We start from the raw sequence: 12,709 nt of genomic DNA, 5'->3' as shown, positions 1-12,709 counted from the left end.
GGCGCCCAGGCGATGCGAAGACATGTTCGTCCGATGATTGCCACGGAGGAGACCAAAACCTCGCCGGTGGCAAACATGCCACTGCTTGGTTGTAACGTCGCTCAATCCAAGTGGAGCTGACATCTTTGCACACTCACGCTCGCAAGGTAAACCCTGCTAGACCTTTAAATGTTGCACGCTGCTGGTTCTACATTTCAAATGTTTATGTGCAGCAAATAATAGTTGACTACTCTTTATAAGCAGTAACTGTGGAGTCGTTTGGACCGGTGACCGGTGCACCTGACCTCGCATCCCCGCAGCCTGCAATCTGTTACTGCAAGTATACTCTCAAGCACACGCATCATCGTTTGGGAATCACGTGTAGAACCGTCGCCCTAGCACATGCATGAGTGCTGCTCCTCACCAACAAAGCACATCCCCGGCACCACCAGTCACCACCCTACTGCGGCACAGCACTCAAGCATGTGCACTAGGCGGCTCTCACGCCCCAAAGTTAAACCTGTGACGACTCGATTGGCTTAGCGCAATGAACGCCCAGATAAACATACAGGATGCCATCTCAATACACCGCGGCCCACATCATCACCCGACCCCCTGCAGCTGCTGGTGCTCCCGGGACAGCGGCGGCGGGTCTGCTTCATACCCCATTGATGGGCTGCAATACCGCCATCCTTTATTCGCGCAGCGCCACACCGACCATGCGATGGTACCTGGGTTCATGTGCGTGACCCGATCTGCCCGTCAATCCCGGTTCAGTATTCGCGCTCTCATACACGAACAAACACACCAGCCGCAGAACACTACGTGAGTCCTTTTCTCAGTCCCCAAGCACCCCGAAGCTTGCTCGATCTCCCGAAGCACCGCGCCGTTTGGTGCGCCACATAACGAATTTCGGTGCATCAGTTCACCCCACATCGCCCCTCGCCCCCATTCAAGCTCGGAGCTTAAAAGCCGTCGTCTTGCGTGCTGTCCATGTAGCGCGAGTACTTGTCCTTGGGCTTCATGAACTTGTTCCGGAACCACTGCAGCCCCGGGACGCGCCACTGGCCGCCACGGCGGAAGACGCAGCACACTGCGGGGTGGAGCGGGAGCGCAGCAGGCGATCCAGGCCGCGTGAGTGCGCTATGAATGTGAGGGCATTGGATTTGCAGAACCATACTGTGTAGAAAGGGCCACAGCTGATTATCGCCGCCGGGCACGATGCAGACCAAGACGAACACGTGCACGCGGACACGCTGGGGGTACAGGCACCAGTCACCGCACCGTTACCCCGGCGCCTCACGCCAACACACTCCATGCCCAAGTGCACGTGTCGCCTGCTGCTGTCATGGCTGTAGTCCTGCCATGCGCCCGTCATGACCCAAGTGTAAGGTCCCGCCGTTTGACCCACATCATGCATTTTCGTCACCAACCCCTATCAATATGCCCATGCCCGCCCTTCCCCTCCGTCCCCAAACCTGCCATCACACGTGATAGCATCCAGAAGCGCCTTACCTAGGCAGGTGAGCATGCCGACCAGCATGATTACGCCGATTGTGATGGCAATGCCCTTCTCAGCAGAGCTCTTCCCTGCTCCAATATTCTTCCACTTCTCCTCCAGTTTCTCCTTGGCTGTCTCCGGGCGTGGTGGCGAAGGAGCTGGGGCTGGGTATGGAGGTAGCGTCGTGCTATTTGTCGTCCCGTTCATGGTCCCGTTTGCTGTCCCGTTGGCGGGTAGCGTGGCGTTAGCCGTGGCCGTGGTGTTGGCAACTGGCGCCGTGACGTCTGTGACTGCAGACCCATTGCTTTGGAGCAAAGCCCGAGCACTCAGCAAGCTTCGACCTGCAGGTGCAAACCGTCATGAAGAAATTCAATCTCGGTGGCTGGCAGGTCGTCCTGGACTACAAGGTCATGGGGGTGGCACCCAGCCGCACGGTGCGTGGCCCGCGGTGGCCCGGGACCACCGCCGACCGCCGGTCCGAGTCAACACCCAGAATTACACAACTATTACAGCCTTTGCTCTGCTTACGCAGCTCCTCCATATCCCGAGGGGCCAGGTACTCACTTGCTGCGCTGGCAGGCGCAGGCGCGCCGGCAAGAGCTAGCGACACGAGCACGATGGCGAGTCCACGAAGCCACTGGGCTTGACTTCCCCGCAGCGACATATTGCTGTAGGCCTTATGTTTGGATGCAGACATCTTGCTCCAACAACTACGTAGCCAGGTGGCTGCCGAGGCAAGCTCCACGCTGAACTCGCTGCACTGCAGTTCAGCCCTTTCGCAAGCCCACTTACAGTTACAGCAGACTGCCAGTTACTGGCGTCAAAATACGTTGCAAAACAAGGCTTTCTCCGGCAACACCGGTGCGTGACCAAACTTGCCAGCGTCCAGGTCTTTGGTTTGGAAATTTCGTTGATGATAGGCTTGACAAATCACAGCAGCGCTAGCAATGTTGACTGGCCCAACTCCTCGAGCTTGCAAATGTCTTGTGAATCCTGCCCTCATCGGCTCGGTGTGTACTTGTGAGCTCTTTCCCAATGCCTTTTTACGCAACTTATTAAATCACTTCACATTACAAACGGCAGCGACTTGAATACTCCAGTTGAGCTGTGGACTTTGGCTGTCCTGGCTGGGCTTTGGCTGTCCTACCGGTGTATTCTAATACTTACCCGAACAATAGACGTACACAATTAGGCCATCGGGCATCGAAAATCGATCAAGGCAAGACTGTTGCGCGCTCTGAGTGCTGCACCTTGCACGGTGAGCTCGGTCGCGCTTGATGCACTGATACGTGTGTGTGAGCTGGAGGGCAAGCTAGGGCAGCAGGGCCCAATGCTGGGCTCTGGGTTTTCTGCTTCGCACTGCTTGGCACAGGCACTCGGACACGTCTGCTTAATACCCCTGCGTACCCGCGGCCCGACGGCGCTCAGAGCCGCAATTCGCACTGTACTGCTGTAACGCATGCCCATAGACCGGTCCCTCCCTTGTGGTTCGCGCCCCAGGCTTGCAGCGTGCCTCGTTGCCTTCCGCCACGCGGCAGGACTGTGCTGCCACCCTCTCCATCGCCGGCAAGCCTGTGGCGAGCTGACAGCATTCGCTAACTGAATTTGCTACAGAGCCCGCACGAAGTGCCCCAGTGCCTGAAGTCCCTGGATCCAGCTACGGGCGGTGTTCGGCACAGGCGGTCCGCGTAGCGGCACATATAGAAGCTAGTCACACTGCCGGTGCCAGGCGGAGCACGGTCGCGGCCTGCGGGCGCGGCCGCGATGAAGTCAAGCGATGATGGAGACCAGGTGGGTGCAGTCGCTATCCGCTATGAATTGTTATGAGGTTTCAGGCCGTGGCAGGGCATGCGTTGGGTAGCAGCGCTGGAGCCTTAAGCGGTGGCGTACGCCGGCCCATGGTGAAACGTGCACCGGGCAAGGACGGGCGTCTGCCGACATACGGTACATGGGAACCGCTCTGCAACTGGAGGAATAACTCGGCCTATTGCACGTCGCCAAAGCCGCCTCCGGCAAGCGGCTTTTCTGGCGCGTGCTGTCTCTGCAATCTCATTAGCATCGGTAGCCGGTGCGCCTCTCTCCGTGTCTCGCCTGTAGGTGGTCATCCCCATCCGCCACGGCCCCAGCAAATCGGCCGAGGGCTCCAAGCGCATGGGCCATAAGGACAGCATTCTAGTAGGCCTGGGCCTGATTCTCTTCCTGTCCTTAACCTGGCTCTACTTCGTGCATAGGTGGGTTTGGCGCGCACGCGTTCAGGGCCAGAACCTGGCCTGAGCCAATGAGCATTTGCATTCACACTAGCTTTCATTTCTCCGAATGCTGTCAGCTGCTAACGCGCATTCGTGTCATATGTGCGGCCCGACCATGCCAGAAAACGATAATGAACACGCTTGAGGCTGCTCCTTACAGCCCATGGCCCCCGCTTGGCGCTGCAGGATGTACCTAAATGTCGCGGGAAGTTCCGCGCCATCGCCAACACCCACACGAGTCGCCACTGTCAGCACAGGGACGGGCGGCTAAATGCACCATGAACAGCATCAACATCAGGAGCGCTACGACTGCGAATTTTAGCAGCAAGGCACAGGCCAGAACGACGCCATTAATGTTGCAGTCCTAGGGTGTGGCGTGTGCGCATATGTGTACCTCAAGAGTTTGAAGCTGTGGCCAATTCAAAATGTGGCGTGTATGCGGGGCATGCACATGGAGGCAGCAGGCAAACAGCAATCACGCCCATGAAGGTGCCTGGTGATGAAGGGCAATGGACGGACAGCGAGTACAAGACAATCGCATAAACCCGTTTGCGGGATGTTGTCTTCCGGATGCGGCCGTGCGGTCAGGAGTGTGACGTGCCATATGCTGCTGGACGATGCGCTCCTCGAGTTCCGGACAGCTCCGGACACGTGATATCCGTCCCTCAGGGTCCTTGTGATAACCGTGCACACGCGCTAAGAAATCCCAGGAGTCCCGCATACGCTAAGTCTGGAGGCAAGTGCCAGAGCGCGCTTTAGTGCCGTTGTAGAACGGTGGACGCCGGGGCCCCAACGCTTCTGCAAGGCCCTGGCACTGGGAACTTATTTGTATGCTGGGGTCTGGGTTCTCTGGAACTGGGAATACGCTGCACATTATGCGGGCTTCCGGCTACGCAACCCTGCTCCTTACCCTGTCCCATTGCACCTGTGCCTGCTTGCTGGGATGGCAACGGCCAGATCCGTGGCCTCGTGTGCGCTGTCCTGGACTGTGTTGCATTCGTGTGCGGCATCGTCACCGGGCTTGCTGAAACAACATGCAGGGAGTTGACAGCCCACTCAGGCACAAACATATGACTGCGGAGACAGGCCATACACAGCACACACCTACACATCCTGCCACGCAAAACACAGCTCTTACTCCAACTCACTGACAGGTCCGGCCGCACCGAATACCCGATCTGCTTTCTGGCGTGCCCAGCAATGCCTCTCTCGTGCCAGTACAGTATCTTCCAGTGTGGACACACGACACCTAATCATAAGTCCACGCTTGTGCATGCGCCCTGCCGATAGACACGCTGCCAATTCTACGATTCCTTGCAATGTATCCGTAATCGACGACAGCGCGGAAGCTGGCTTGCGGTATGTCCCTAACGCCCCAAGCCAACCAAAGGTAGAACCGGAGGCGCGTACACCAAGTCAGACGTAATTATCCACAGGCCGAACAGGCCCAACAATGTCGTTTGGTCCGACCCACAACAAAACAAACACGCAAACGCTTCCGGGCCCATCTCACTCTCGATACAGCTGGTACCAGTCCCCACAACTCCCAACGCACGCTGCTTCGGCCCGCTGAGCACACCTAGCGCCGGCCGCCGAACCGCCCACGCTTGCCACCCCCACCACCCCCGCTCTTGCGGCCTCCTCCGCCACCACCGCCGCCGCCCCGCGCCAGATCGCTGCAGCCGCGCTCTAGCAGCGACACAAGGCGCTTCTCCGTCTCCACCGTGCCACTGACGGCGCCCCACTGTGCGCCGCTGAGGCGGCGCAGGCAGTCCATGCGCAGACCGTCATCGGGCAGGCGGCTGAGGCAGTCGAACACCTTCATGTTGATGCCCGACAGGTCCAATTTGGGCAGGCCCTTGAGGTACTTCTCCATTCGGCTCCGGAACTCTGACGACAGAGAGCCGCCACCGCCGCCACCGCCACCGCCGCCGCCAGCCCGCTTGTTGCCGCCGTCGTCGCCCTTGTCCGGGCTGTTGCTGCGAGACCGCTTGACACCGCGGCGCGCCTCGTCACTGCCGCTACCGTCGCCGCCGCCGGCACTCCGGCTGGCACTGCGGCTCCTGCTGCGGCTACGGCTGGGGCTGCTGCCGCGCGAACGGCTACGCGACCGCGAGACACTAATCCGCTTCACAGGCGACCGGCTGCGGCTGCGCGTGCGGCTCCGGCTCTTGCTTTGGCTGCTGCGCTTTTTGGCAGGGCTACGGCTCTTGCGAGAGGAGCCACCAACACGCCGGTCCCGCTCCCGCTCCCTCTCACGCTCCCTCTCACGCTCGCGCTCCCGCTCGCGGCTCCTGCCACGACTGGAGCGGCCGCCGAGCAGCCGGTCCCGCTCCCGGTCCCGGTCCCGATCGCGGGGGTCCCGCTCGCGGGGGTCGCGCATGCGCGCCGACACCATGGGCCCCATGCGCGGGTCCGGCGGCGGCGGGAAGCCGCGCCCAGGCGGCATCATGCCAGGCGGACCTGGCGGCATCATGCCCATGCGGCCCGGTGGCCCCGGCGGCGGCGCGCTGGGCAGCGGCCCCATGCGGCCGGCGTAGCGTGCGTTGGTGTGCGGCGGCATGCCGCCGGGCCCGCCCATGGGCGGCGGCCCGGGCAGCATGCCGGGCGGTGGCGGCAGGCCGCCGGGCCCGCCCATGCCTGGCCGGCCGGGCGGCCCTGGCGGCATACCCGGCGGCAGCGGCAGGGGCCCGCTGGGCGGCCCCGGCGGGCGGCGCAGCGCCATGTCTCGCTGCACCTGCTCCGCAACGCGCAGGATGGTGCCCTTGACGGTGGCGCTGACGTTGAAGCGCTCCTTCCAGCGCACCGTTTCCAGTGCCTTGAGGGCGTTCAGACGTTGCTGCGGTGAGGCGACGGGTGTGTGTGGGACGTCAGACACAGCAAGGAGAGATGTCGGATCGCACCAAGCATGGGAAGCGCGCGTTGGGAAGGGTTTGATCTGCTGGCCAGGATCGTGGCACCCACAGCCACCGAACAGGCATGCTCTCACCTCGCAGTTGGGCAGCATGAGCAGCGGGTCCCATGCGCTGGCGTCAATCTGGGAGGCTTCCAGGCCGTCTGGTGGTGGCGAGAGCAGGGAGTGGGGAAAGTGCACAGCGGCGTTAAAAGCTGCCTGGCACGCAAGCTGCAAGCACGAGCTACACTTCAACAACTGTACTTCCAGGCCAGGGCCATAGGTTGCATTGGTAGCCACCGTCTTGAGCCCTCACCTGTGTTGTACAGCACTCGCCGCGCGTCTTCAATGAATGGCCGCGGCAGCTTGGCGATCACGCCCCGCGTAGTGGAGCGCACCACCTCATCCCAGCGCCGGCTCTTGAGATCCGGCTCACGCATGAGGCGCGCAGTGGCCATGCGGTCCCGCTCCCGCTCCCGGTCCCGCTCCCGGTCGCGCTCGCGCGCCCTGTCGCGGTCCTTACGGTCCTCCGACTCGCGCCCCTTGCCGCGCTCCCGGTCCCGCTCCTTGCGTTCACGACTGCGGCTGCGGCCGCGTCGGCCGTCCGCGGAGGCGGCGCGGTCGGACTTGCCGTCGGCGCGCTTGGCCGCAGGGCCGCCGGGGCTGGCACTGCGCGCGCGCTTCGCCTGGGCCTTGGCGGCTTTGAGCTCCCTGAGCGCCCGCACGCGCTCTATCTCCACCGCCCGGTGCAGGCGCGAGTGCAGCACGCCGCCCGGGTTCTTGGCGGTCGTCCACTCCACCTGCAGACGGACATGGGACAGGAGCATGCGGGTGTAGCTCGTCAAAGGCGCTGAAAAGAGGCATGGGTCCTTGCAGCCACACGGCAGTCCAGGCAATCGAACGATGTGTGGATTCCATTCGCAGAGCTGCCAGGTGTAAGCACGTGTGCCAGAACCTGGAGTGCGCGCGGCAGGGCGCTGGCGGAGGACGCAGTTCCAAAAAGAACAGCCGCAGACCTGACTCACCGACAAGAGAGCCTGTGACGCACGCCACCGCGCCCCGTCGTCCTTGATAGCAAGCAGCGAGCGGAGCGCCCACGGCCGCACCGTCGACAAGTCCAGGTGGCCTGCAGAGAGGAACGGCAGACGGGCGTGCGCGCTCAGCTATGCTGGCACAAACTGGCCCCCGTGACACGGTGCCATGTCACGCCGCTCACCATACAGAATCAATGTTACGGCACTTGCCCATGCCAATTCGTTCGGCCTGCGTTCAGCCCCTTCAGCGGCACCTCTCAGCCGGCCCCTTGCGCCCCTCCCGCACCGCACGCGCACAGCTACCTCTGCGCCACACACCAGCTTTGCCCCCCAGCCTCGTCCCCGGTGGTCATGTGCGGCCACCATCCGCAACCACTCGGATCTCCACATGAACGGCTAGCCCCTTTCCCCAATCACACACTTACGCATCTCCAGCAGCATCTTGCGCAGCTTGGCCAGCGTGGGCTCGCCGACCTGCCCCACCAGCCCCGTCGTCACGTGCTCCACCTGCTTGTCACGCGGCATGTCGGCACCCGGCGCCCCCATGTCTTCATACTGCACACGCCCGCCAGCACCAGAGCCACCAGCGCCGCCCGCGGCCGACGCGCCCTTGCCGTCTTTCGACGCGGGGCCCTCCGCGCCGCCGTCCTTATTGCCGCCGTCAGCATCTGCACCCGCAGCGCCAGCCGCAGCGGCTGCATCGTCCTCGTGTGCACGCAGGGACTCGTCCAGGTGCTCATCAATTATCTCCGCATCCATGAGGTCACCGTAGTCGTAGTCCTCTAGCGGCACGTCGTCATGCTCGTGGCCGTACTCGCCGCCGCCGTCGCCCGTACCCGTGGCGGCGTCGTCTGCGCCGCCGTCCTCGTCGCTGCTGTAGCCGCGTGACCGCGAGCGCGTCGGCTCCGAGTCCGAGGTGGAATAGGTGCGCCGCGGCGAGGGCGACAGCTGCGGCGCCTCCGCCTCCGGCTGCGCCCCCGCCGCGCCGTTGGCTGCTGGCGCCGCAGCGGAATCCTGAGGCCTGGCATCGCTGGCAGCTGCGTCGCCGCCGCCGGAATCACCAGCGGTGGGCTCGCGCTTGACGCCATCGTCAGCCGCCGCCTGCCCTGCCTGCTGTACCAACCCCGCAGCAGCCCCTGCACCCGCGTCCGTGTCAGCGGCAACGGGTGCCTTCTTGTCATCGTCGGCGCGCGACCGCTTTGCCTCACGGGAGCGACTGCGGCTCCGATCCCGGCCGCTGCCTCCCCGGCCTCCCCGGCTGCGATCGCCGTCCTCGCGCTTCGCCGCTGCCTCCTTCTCTTCCCGCTCGTTCTCCCGCTGCTTCTCCTTTTCCCGCTCCTTCTGCTTTTCCCGCTCCCGCTCACGCTCCTTCTCTCGCTCCCGCTCCCGCTCGCGATCCCGTTCCTTCTCCCGCTGCCGCTCCTTTTCTTTCTCCTTCTCTCGATCCTTGTCCTTGTCGCTGCGGCTGCTCTCCTTCGCGCCCTCCCGCGCCCGGTCACGGCCGCCCTCCTCCCTGCCGCTCCGGTCCGGCGACTTGCCGCGGCTGCTTCCTGCCGCTGCGGCAGCCGCTGCCGCCGCCGTCACCTTACCATCGCCCCGCCCCTTGTCGTCCACTTTCTGCCCAGACGCAGCGTTTGTCGTTGCCGGCTCAGCCGCCGGCGCCGCCGCAGCCGTGGCTGCGGCATCGCTGCCGGCGCCCCGCCCGCTGCCAGTCCGACCGCCTGCATTTCCAAGGGCCAGGCCGCCGAGGAAGGCACGTTGGTTGCGCCGCGCCGGGCATCTGGCATCCGTGTGTGAGCGTGCGCGCCGTGCTGCGATGGCTTAGTCAGGGGCGCTGGTGACAGCAGCTGGAGTGTTACAATGGGGAAGCTGTAGCGTCAACTGCTGCAGCGGCAGTAAGCCGCCGGCAGCAGCTGGTCCTGCGCATGTTAGCTCTGGAGCCTCAAGGGCATGCGTGACACAAGGTGAGGTAACGCTGCGCTAGCCGGTGTGAAAGGGACGACCCTACTGCAGCAGCGATGGGCATGGCAGGCGCTGCCCATGATGCCGAGCCGGAGGGCCTCACAACTATTTAACAGCATGCTGATGCAGCATCGCCGGATTGGCGGCGCGGCGCCGGTGTGGTGGTATGCAGTCATGCGGGCTACTAGAAGCTGCTGCAGCCGCATGAGCGGCGGCTGCAGCAGCTGGGCATGCATGTGGGCTGAGGCGACGGAGTGGCTAAGGGCCAGCCACAGCGGCGGCAGACGCCATCAAAGCTCCGTGTGAGTAACCTGCTGGGTCACGCGGCTCCGGGCGGGCATGCATGCTTGCCACCTCGAAGCCGCAACGGCGGCTGCAATGACGCTGCGTCCGGCACCTGCCCGCAAAAGCGCCGTTGCCCAAATCCCAGGTTACTCGCCGGCCAAAGACATTTCGCCTGCAACCGTGTCGCCGTCCAATCCCTGCTGCGAGCCCCAGGCAAGCCACATTGCCTGGCCGCCAAAGGCCAGCATCCGTCGCACAGTATCCCAATTTGCAGCTGCTGAGGTGCTTGAGTGGTGCCGCCTGACCCATTCACATCCATCCGACTCGGCTGCTGCCACCGCTCAGCTAGTCTGACTCGCGTGCTCAGCGGCGTGCGCGCATCGCTTAGCTGGACTAAGCGGATGCCGCTGGTGCCGCCGGGGCTGCGTCTTGCTGCTGGTGTGTAAAACATTCGCCTTTGCCCGGTTCAACCCCACCCACACCAGCCCCCTGCTGTCACCCATCGCATGTGTGGACGCGTGCGACCCTGCTGAGTACAGAGCCCCCCGCCCCGACCGCCCGGCTGTGTGATGCCGCTGCTGCGCCGGTAGTGCGCTGCCAAGCCAGGGGCCGAGGCGACAAGTATCGCCTGCGCTGAGGACTGCCGTCCCATGCCGCCTGCGCAGCTGCGGGCGCCCGCGGCATGCTTCGGCGAATGCCTGCGCCGCACCCTTCGCCCCTTGTCCCTCTTCCCAACCCTAGTGATAAGCAAGGACAGCCGGGCCTGCCGGTATGCGCATTTACCTGCATCCTGCGCTTTGCCAGGCGCTGCGCCCGTGTCCCCTGCCGCCGGCGCCGACGTGCTCTCCTTCAGCCCCGCCATCACGTATGCCGACCGGCTGCTGTCGTCGCGTCCTGATGCAGCTTGCCCCGAGGCCGCCGCCGCCGTCTGGAGGCCCGACTGCGCTGATGCCCTTGGCTGAGATGAGGATGATGTGGTGGGCGGCGGCGGCGCGCGCCCTCCGTGCGACGGAGTAGGCCGTCCCGCGTCTACGCTGCCAGAGGCGCCAGCCGCCGCCGTGGTTGCCGCGGGTGCCACTGTCGCTGCTGCGGCGCCCTTGGCCCCGTCCTTCGGCGCCGGCTTTACGGCGCCTGTCGCCGCCACCTTGACCCCGCTGGAAGCTGGTTGCGCGTCCTGCGACGCTGCCGGCTTGGCAGCTGTGGCAGCGGCCGCAGCATCCTTGCCTGCGGCCGATGCTGACGCTTGCTCCGCCGAACCCTCCGCAGGCTCAGGGCGGTTGCGCTTGCGTGGGTCCCGGGGAAGGTCTGCCTCCGACAGCACCGAAGACTGTGACGCCAGGGGCACCGCCGGCTGGGCCGCGGCCCCCAGCTGCTGAGAAGTGCCTGCACCCGTGGCCACGGAAGCGGCGGGCGCCGAGGCTGCTGCGGCAGCCTTAGCGGCGTCCCGCGGCTTGGCGGCCGTAGCGGCTGCACCCTGAGGCTTTCCAGCCGCTGCTCCTGTCGCTGCTCCTCCTGCCGTAGCTGCTGCCGCCTTGGGCTTGGGCGCCGCCTTTGCTTTGGCTGTGGCAGCTTTCTTCGCAGGCGGGACGTCTGCAAGTATCGCCACAAAGTCCAGCACACGCAACGTCAAACAGACTCGCGTGCAAGTGGCGGCACTCAGACAAGCAAAAGCCCATGTCTTCGCACGACTTGGGCAGCGTGAATCAGGACATTTGCGCACCTGACGCTTCCGCTGCCTCCTCAGCCTCCTCCACCACCGGGTTCGACCGCTTGGCGGCCTTGGCGACTGGGGGTTTAGCTTTCTTAGGCGAAGCCACAGGCGTGGCAGCTGCGGGAGCAGCGGCATCCGTCTTGGCGGGTTTGGCGGCCTTCGCGGCCTTCTTGGCTGGTGGTGCTGCCGCCGGCTCCTCCTCAGCCCCTGGCTCCGTCTGCTCTGCACCCTTCGCTGCTGGCGCCTTCGCCCCCTTGACCACCGCGGCCTTTGGCTTCGCCACCTTCACTGGTGACGTGGGCGGGGAAACAGGCGTCTGCTTAACGGCTGCCTTGGCCGCTGGCTTAGCGGCCTTCGGCGGGGGCGCGGGGAGCGGCTCCTCTGAGGCGGATTCCGAGTCGGGCTCCTTCTCGAGCTTCGCCCTGCCCTTCGCTGACCTAGCCCTTGGAGAGCCTGCTTCTCCTGCTGCTGATCCTGGGGTTGTTGCCTTAGCCCGCGAGCGCGTGGTGCGCGGCACAGGCTCAGGCGGGAGGAAGTCCTCAGGCCCGATGCTGGGATGCGCGGTCAGCGCGCCAGACGGGGTCTCCGAAGGCGTATCCTCCTGTAAAGCGATGGAGACATATCCATAATGCTCAGATCAGGCTGGGCGGCCCCGGTCCCGATCGCGCGTGACTCGTTCACCACCGAGCCCGCGCATCTGAGCATCGCGCACCTGCTTCTCCTCCTTCTTCTTGTCCTTGAGAACCTTGAGGTATCCCATCGCGTCTAAGTGTTCTGCTAAGAGGCGACAAGGTGTCGGGGCGCAGGTGCGCTGCGCTGCACCGCTGAACTAGGCTTTCGCTACGCCTAGCGATGAGCCATGCGACCCGCTCTATACCATCATATGCATAGCCCAAGTACTAGGCTTAAGATGGACCAGGAAAGGTCTTCCGAGCAGTCTCAGACGGAAACCTGCTTGGTGGGTCCACAGTAAAATTCCTGGAGATTTGGATTGCTAAACTATCTTTACAAACAACTACACAGAGTTAAATGCCTCGGGCTTCAAACCGGAAGAGCCCGAGACCCCATCCGAGTTATTTTTTCCGCGGAGAGAGT

At 63.9% G+C, this 12,709-nt stretch overlaps 3 protein-coding genes across 3 annotated transcripts; 1 reads left to right on the top strand and 2 right to left on the bottom strand.

Moving 5' to 3' along the window:
• Positions 1-16: 16 nt before the first annotated feature.
• On the bottom strand, positions 17-2,417 carry CHLRE_16g682650v5 (uncharacterized protein). The gene is made up of 3 exons (XM_043071471.1): positions 2,045-2,417; positions 1,495-1,821; positions 17-1,072 (listed from the first exon to the last, which is right to left on the bottom strand). Exons 1-3 carry the CDS (start codon positions 2,142-2,144, stop codon positions 945-947), a joined length of 555 nt encoding a protein of 184 aa, XP_042915981.1. The 5' UTR covers positions 2,145-2,417; the 3' UTR covers positions 17-944.
• A 129-nt stretch (positions 2,418-2,546) lies between these two features.
• CHLRE_16g682700v5 (uncharacterized protein) lies at positions 2,547-4,635 on the top strand. Its single transcript, XM_001691856.2, has 4 exons — positions 2,547-2,738; positions 2,981-3,271; positions 3,578-3,711; positions 3,916-4,635. The coding sequence occupies exons 2-4, from the start codon at positions 3,245-3,247 to the stop codon at positions 3,998-4,000; spliced, it is 246 nt and encodes an 81-aa protein (XP_001691908.1). The 5' UTR covers positions 2,547-2,738; positions 2,981-3,244; the 3' UTR covers positions 4,001-4,635.
• A 1-nt stretch (position 4,636) lies between these two features.
• On the bottom strand, positions 4,637-12,618 carry CHLRE_16g682750v5 (uncharacterized protein). The gene is made up of 8 exons (XM_043071473.1): positions 12,327-12,618; positions 11,624-12,215; positions 10,687-11,493; positions 8,082-9,377; positions 7,648-7,748; positions 6,939-7,422; positions 6,719-6,786; positions 4,637-6,568 (listed from the first exon to the last, which is right to left on the bottom strand). Exons 1-8 carry the CDS (start codon positions 12,372-12,374, stop codon positions 5,309-5,311), a joined length of 4,656 nt encoding a protein of 1,551 aa, XP_042915980.1. The 5' UTR covers positions 12,375-12,618; the 3' UTR covers positions 4,637-5,308.
• Between the last annotated feature and the right edge of the window lie 91 nt (positions 12,619-12,709).

This window comes from Chlamydomonas reinhardtii, chromosome 16, assembly GCF_000002595.2.
Source record: "Chlamydomonas reinhardtii strain CC-503 cw92 mt+ chromosome 16, whole genome shotgun sequence".
Taxonomy (NCBI): Eukaryota; Viridiplantae; Chlorophyta; class Chlorophyceae; order Chlamydomonadales; family Chlamydomonadaceae; genus Chlamydomonas; species Chlamydomonas reinhardtii.
Note: the sequence above shows the minus strand (reverse complement) of the source record. Positions and strands in the feature narration are given on the sequence as shown.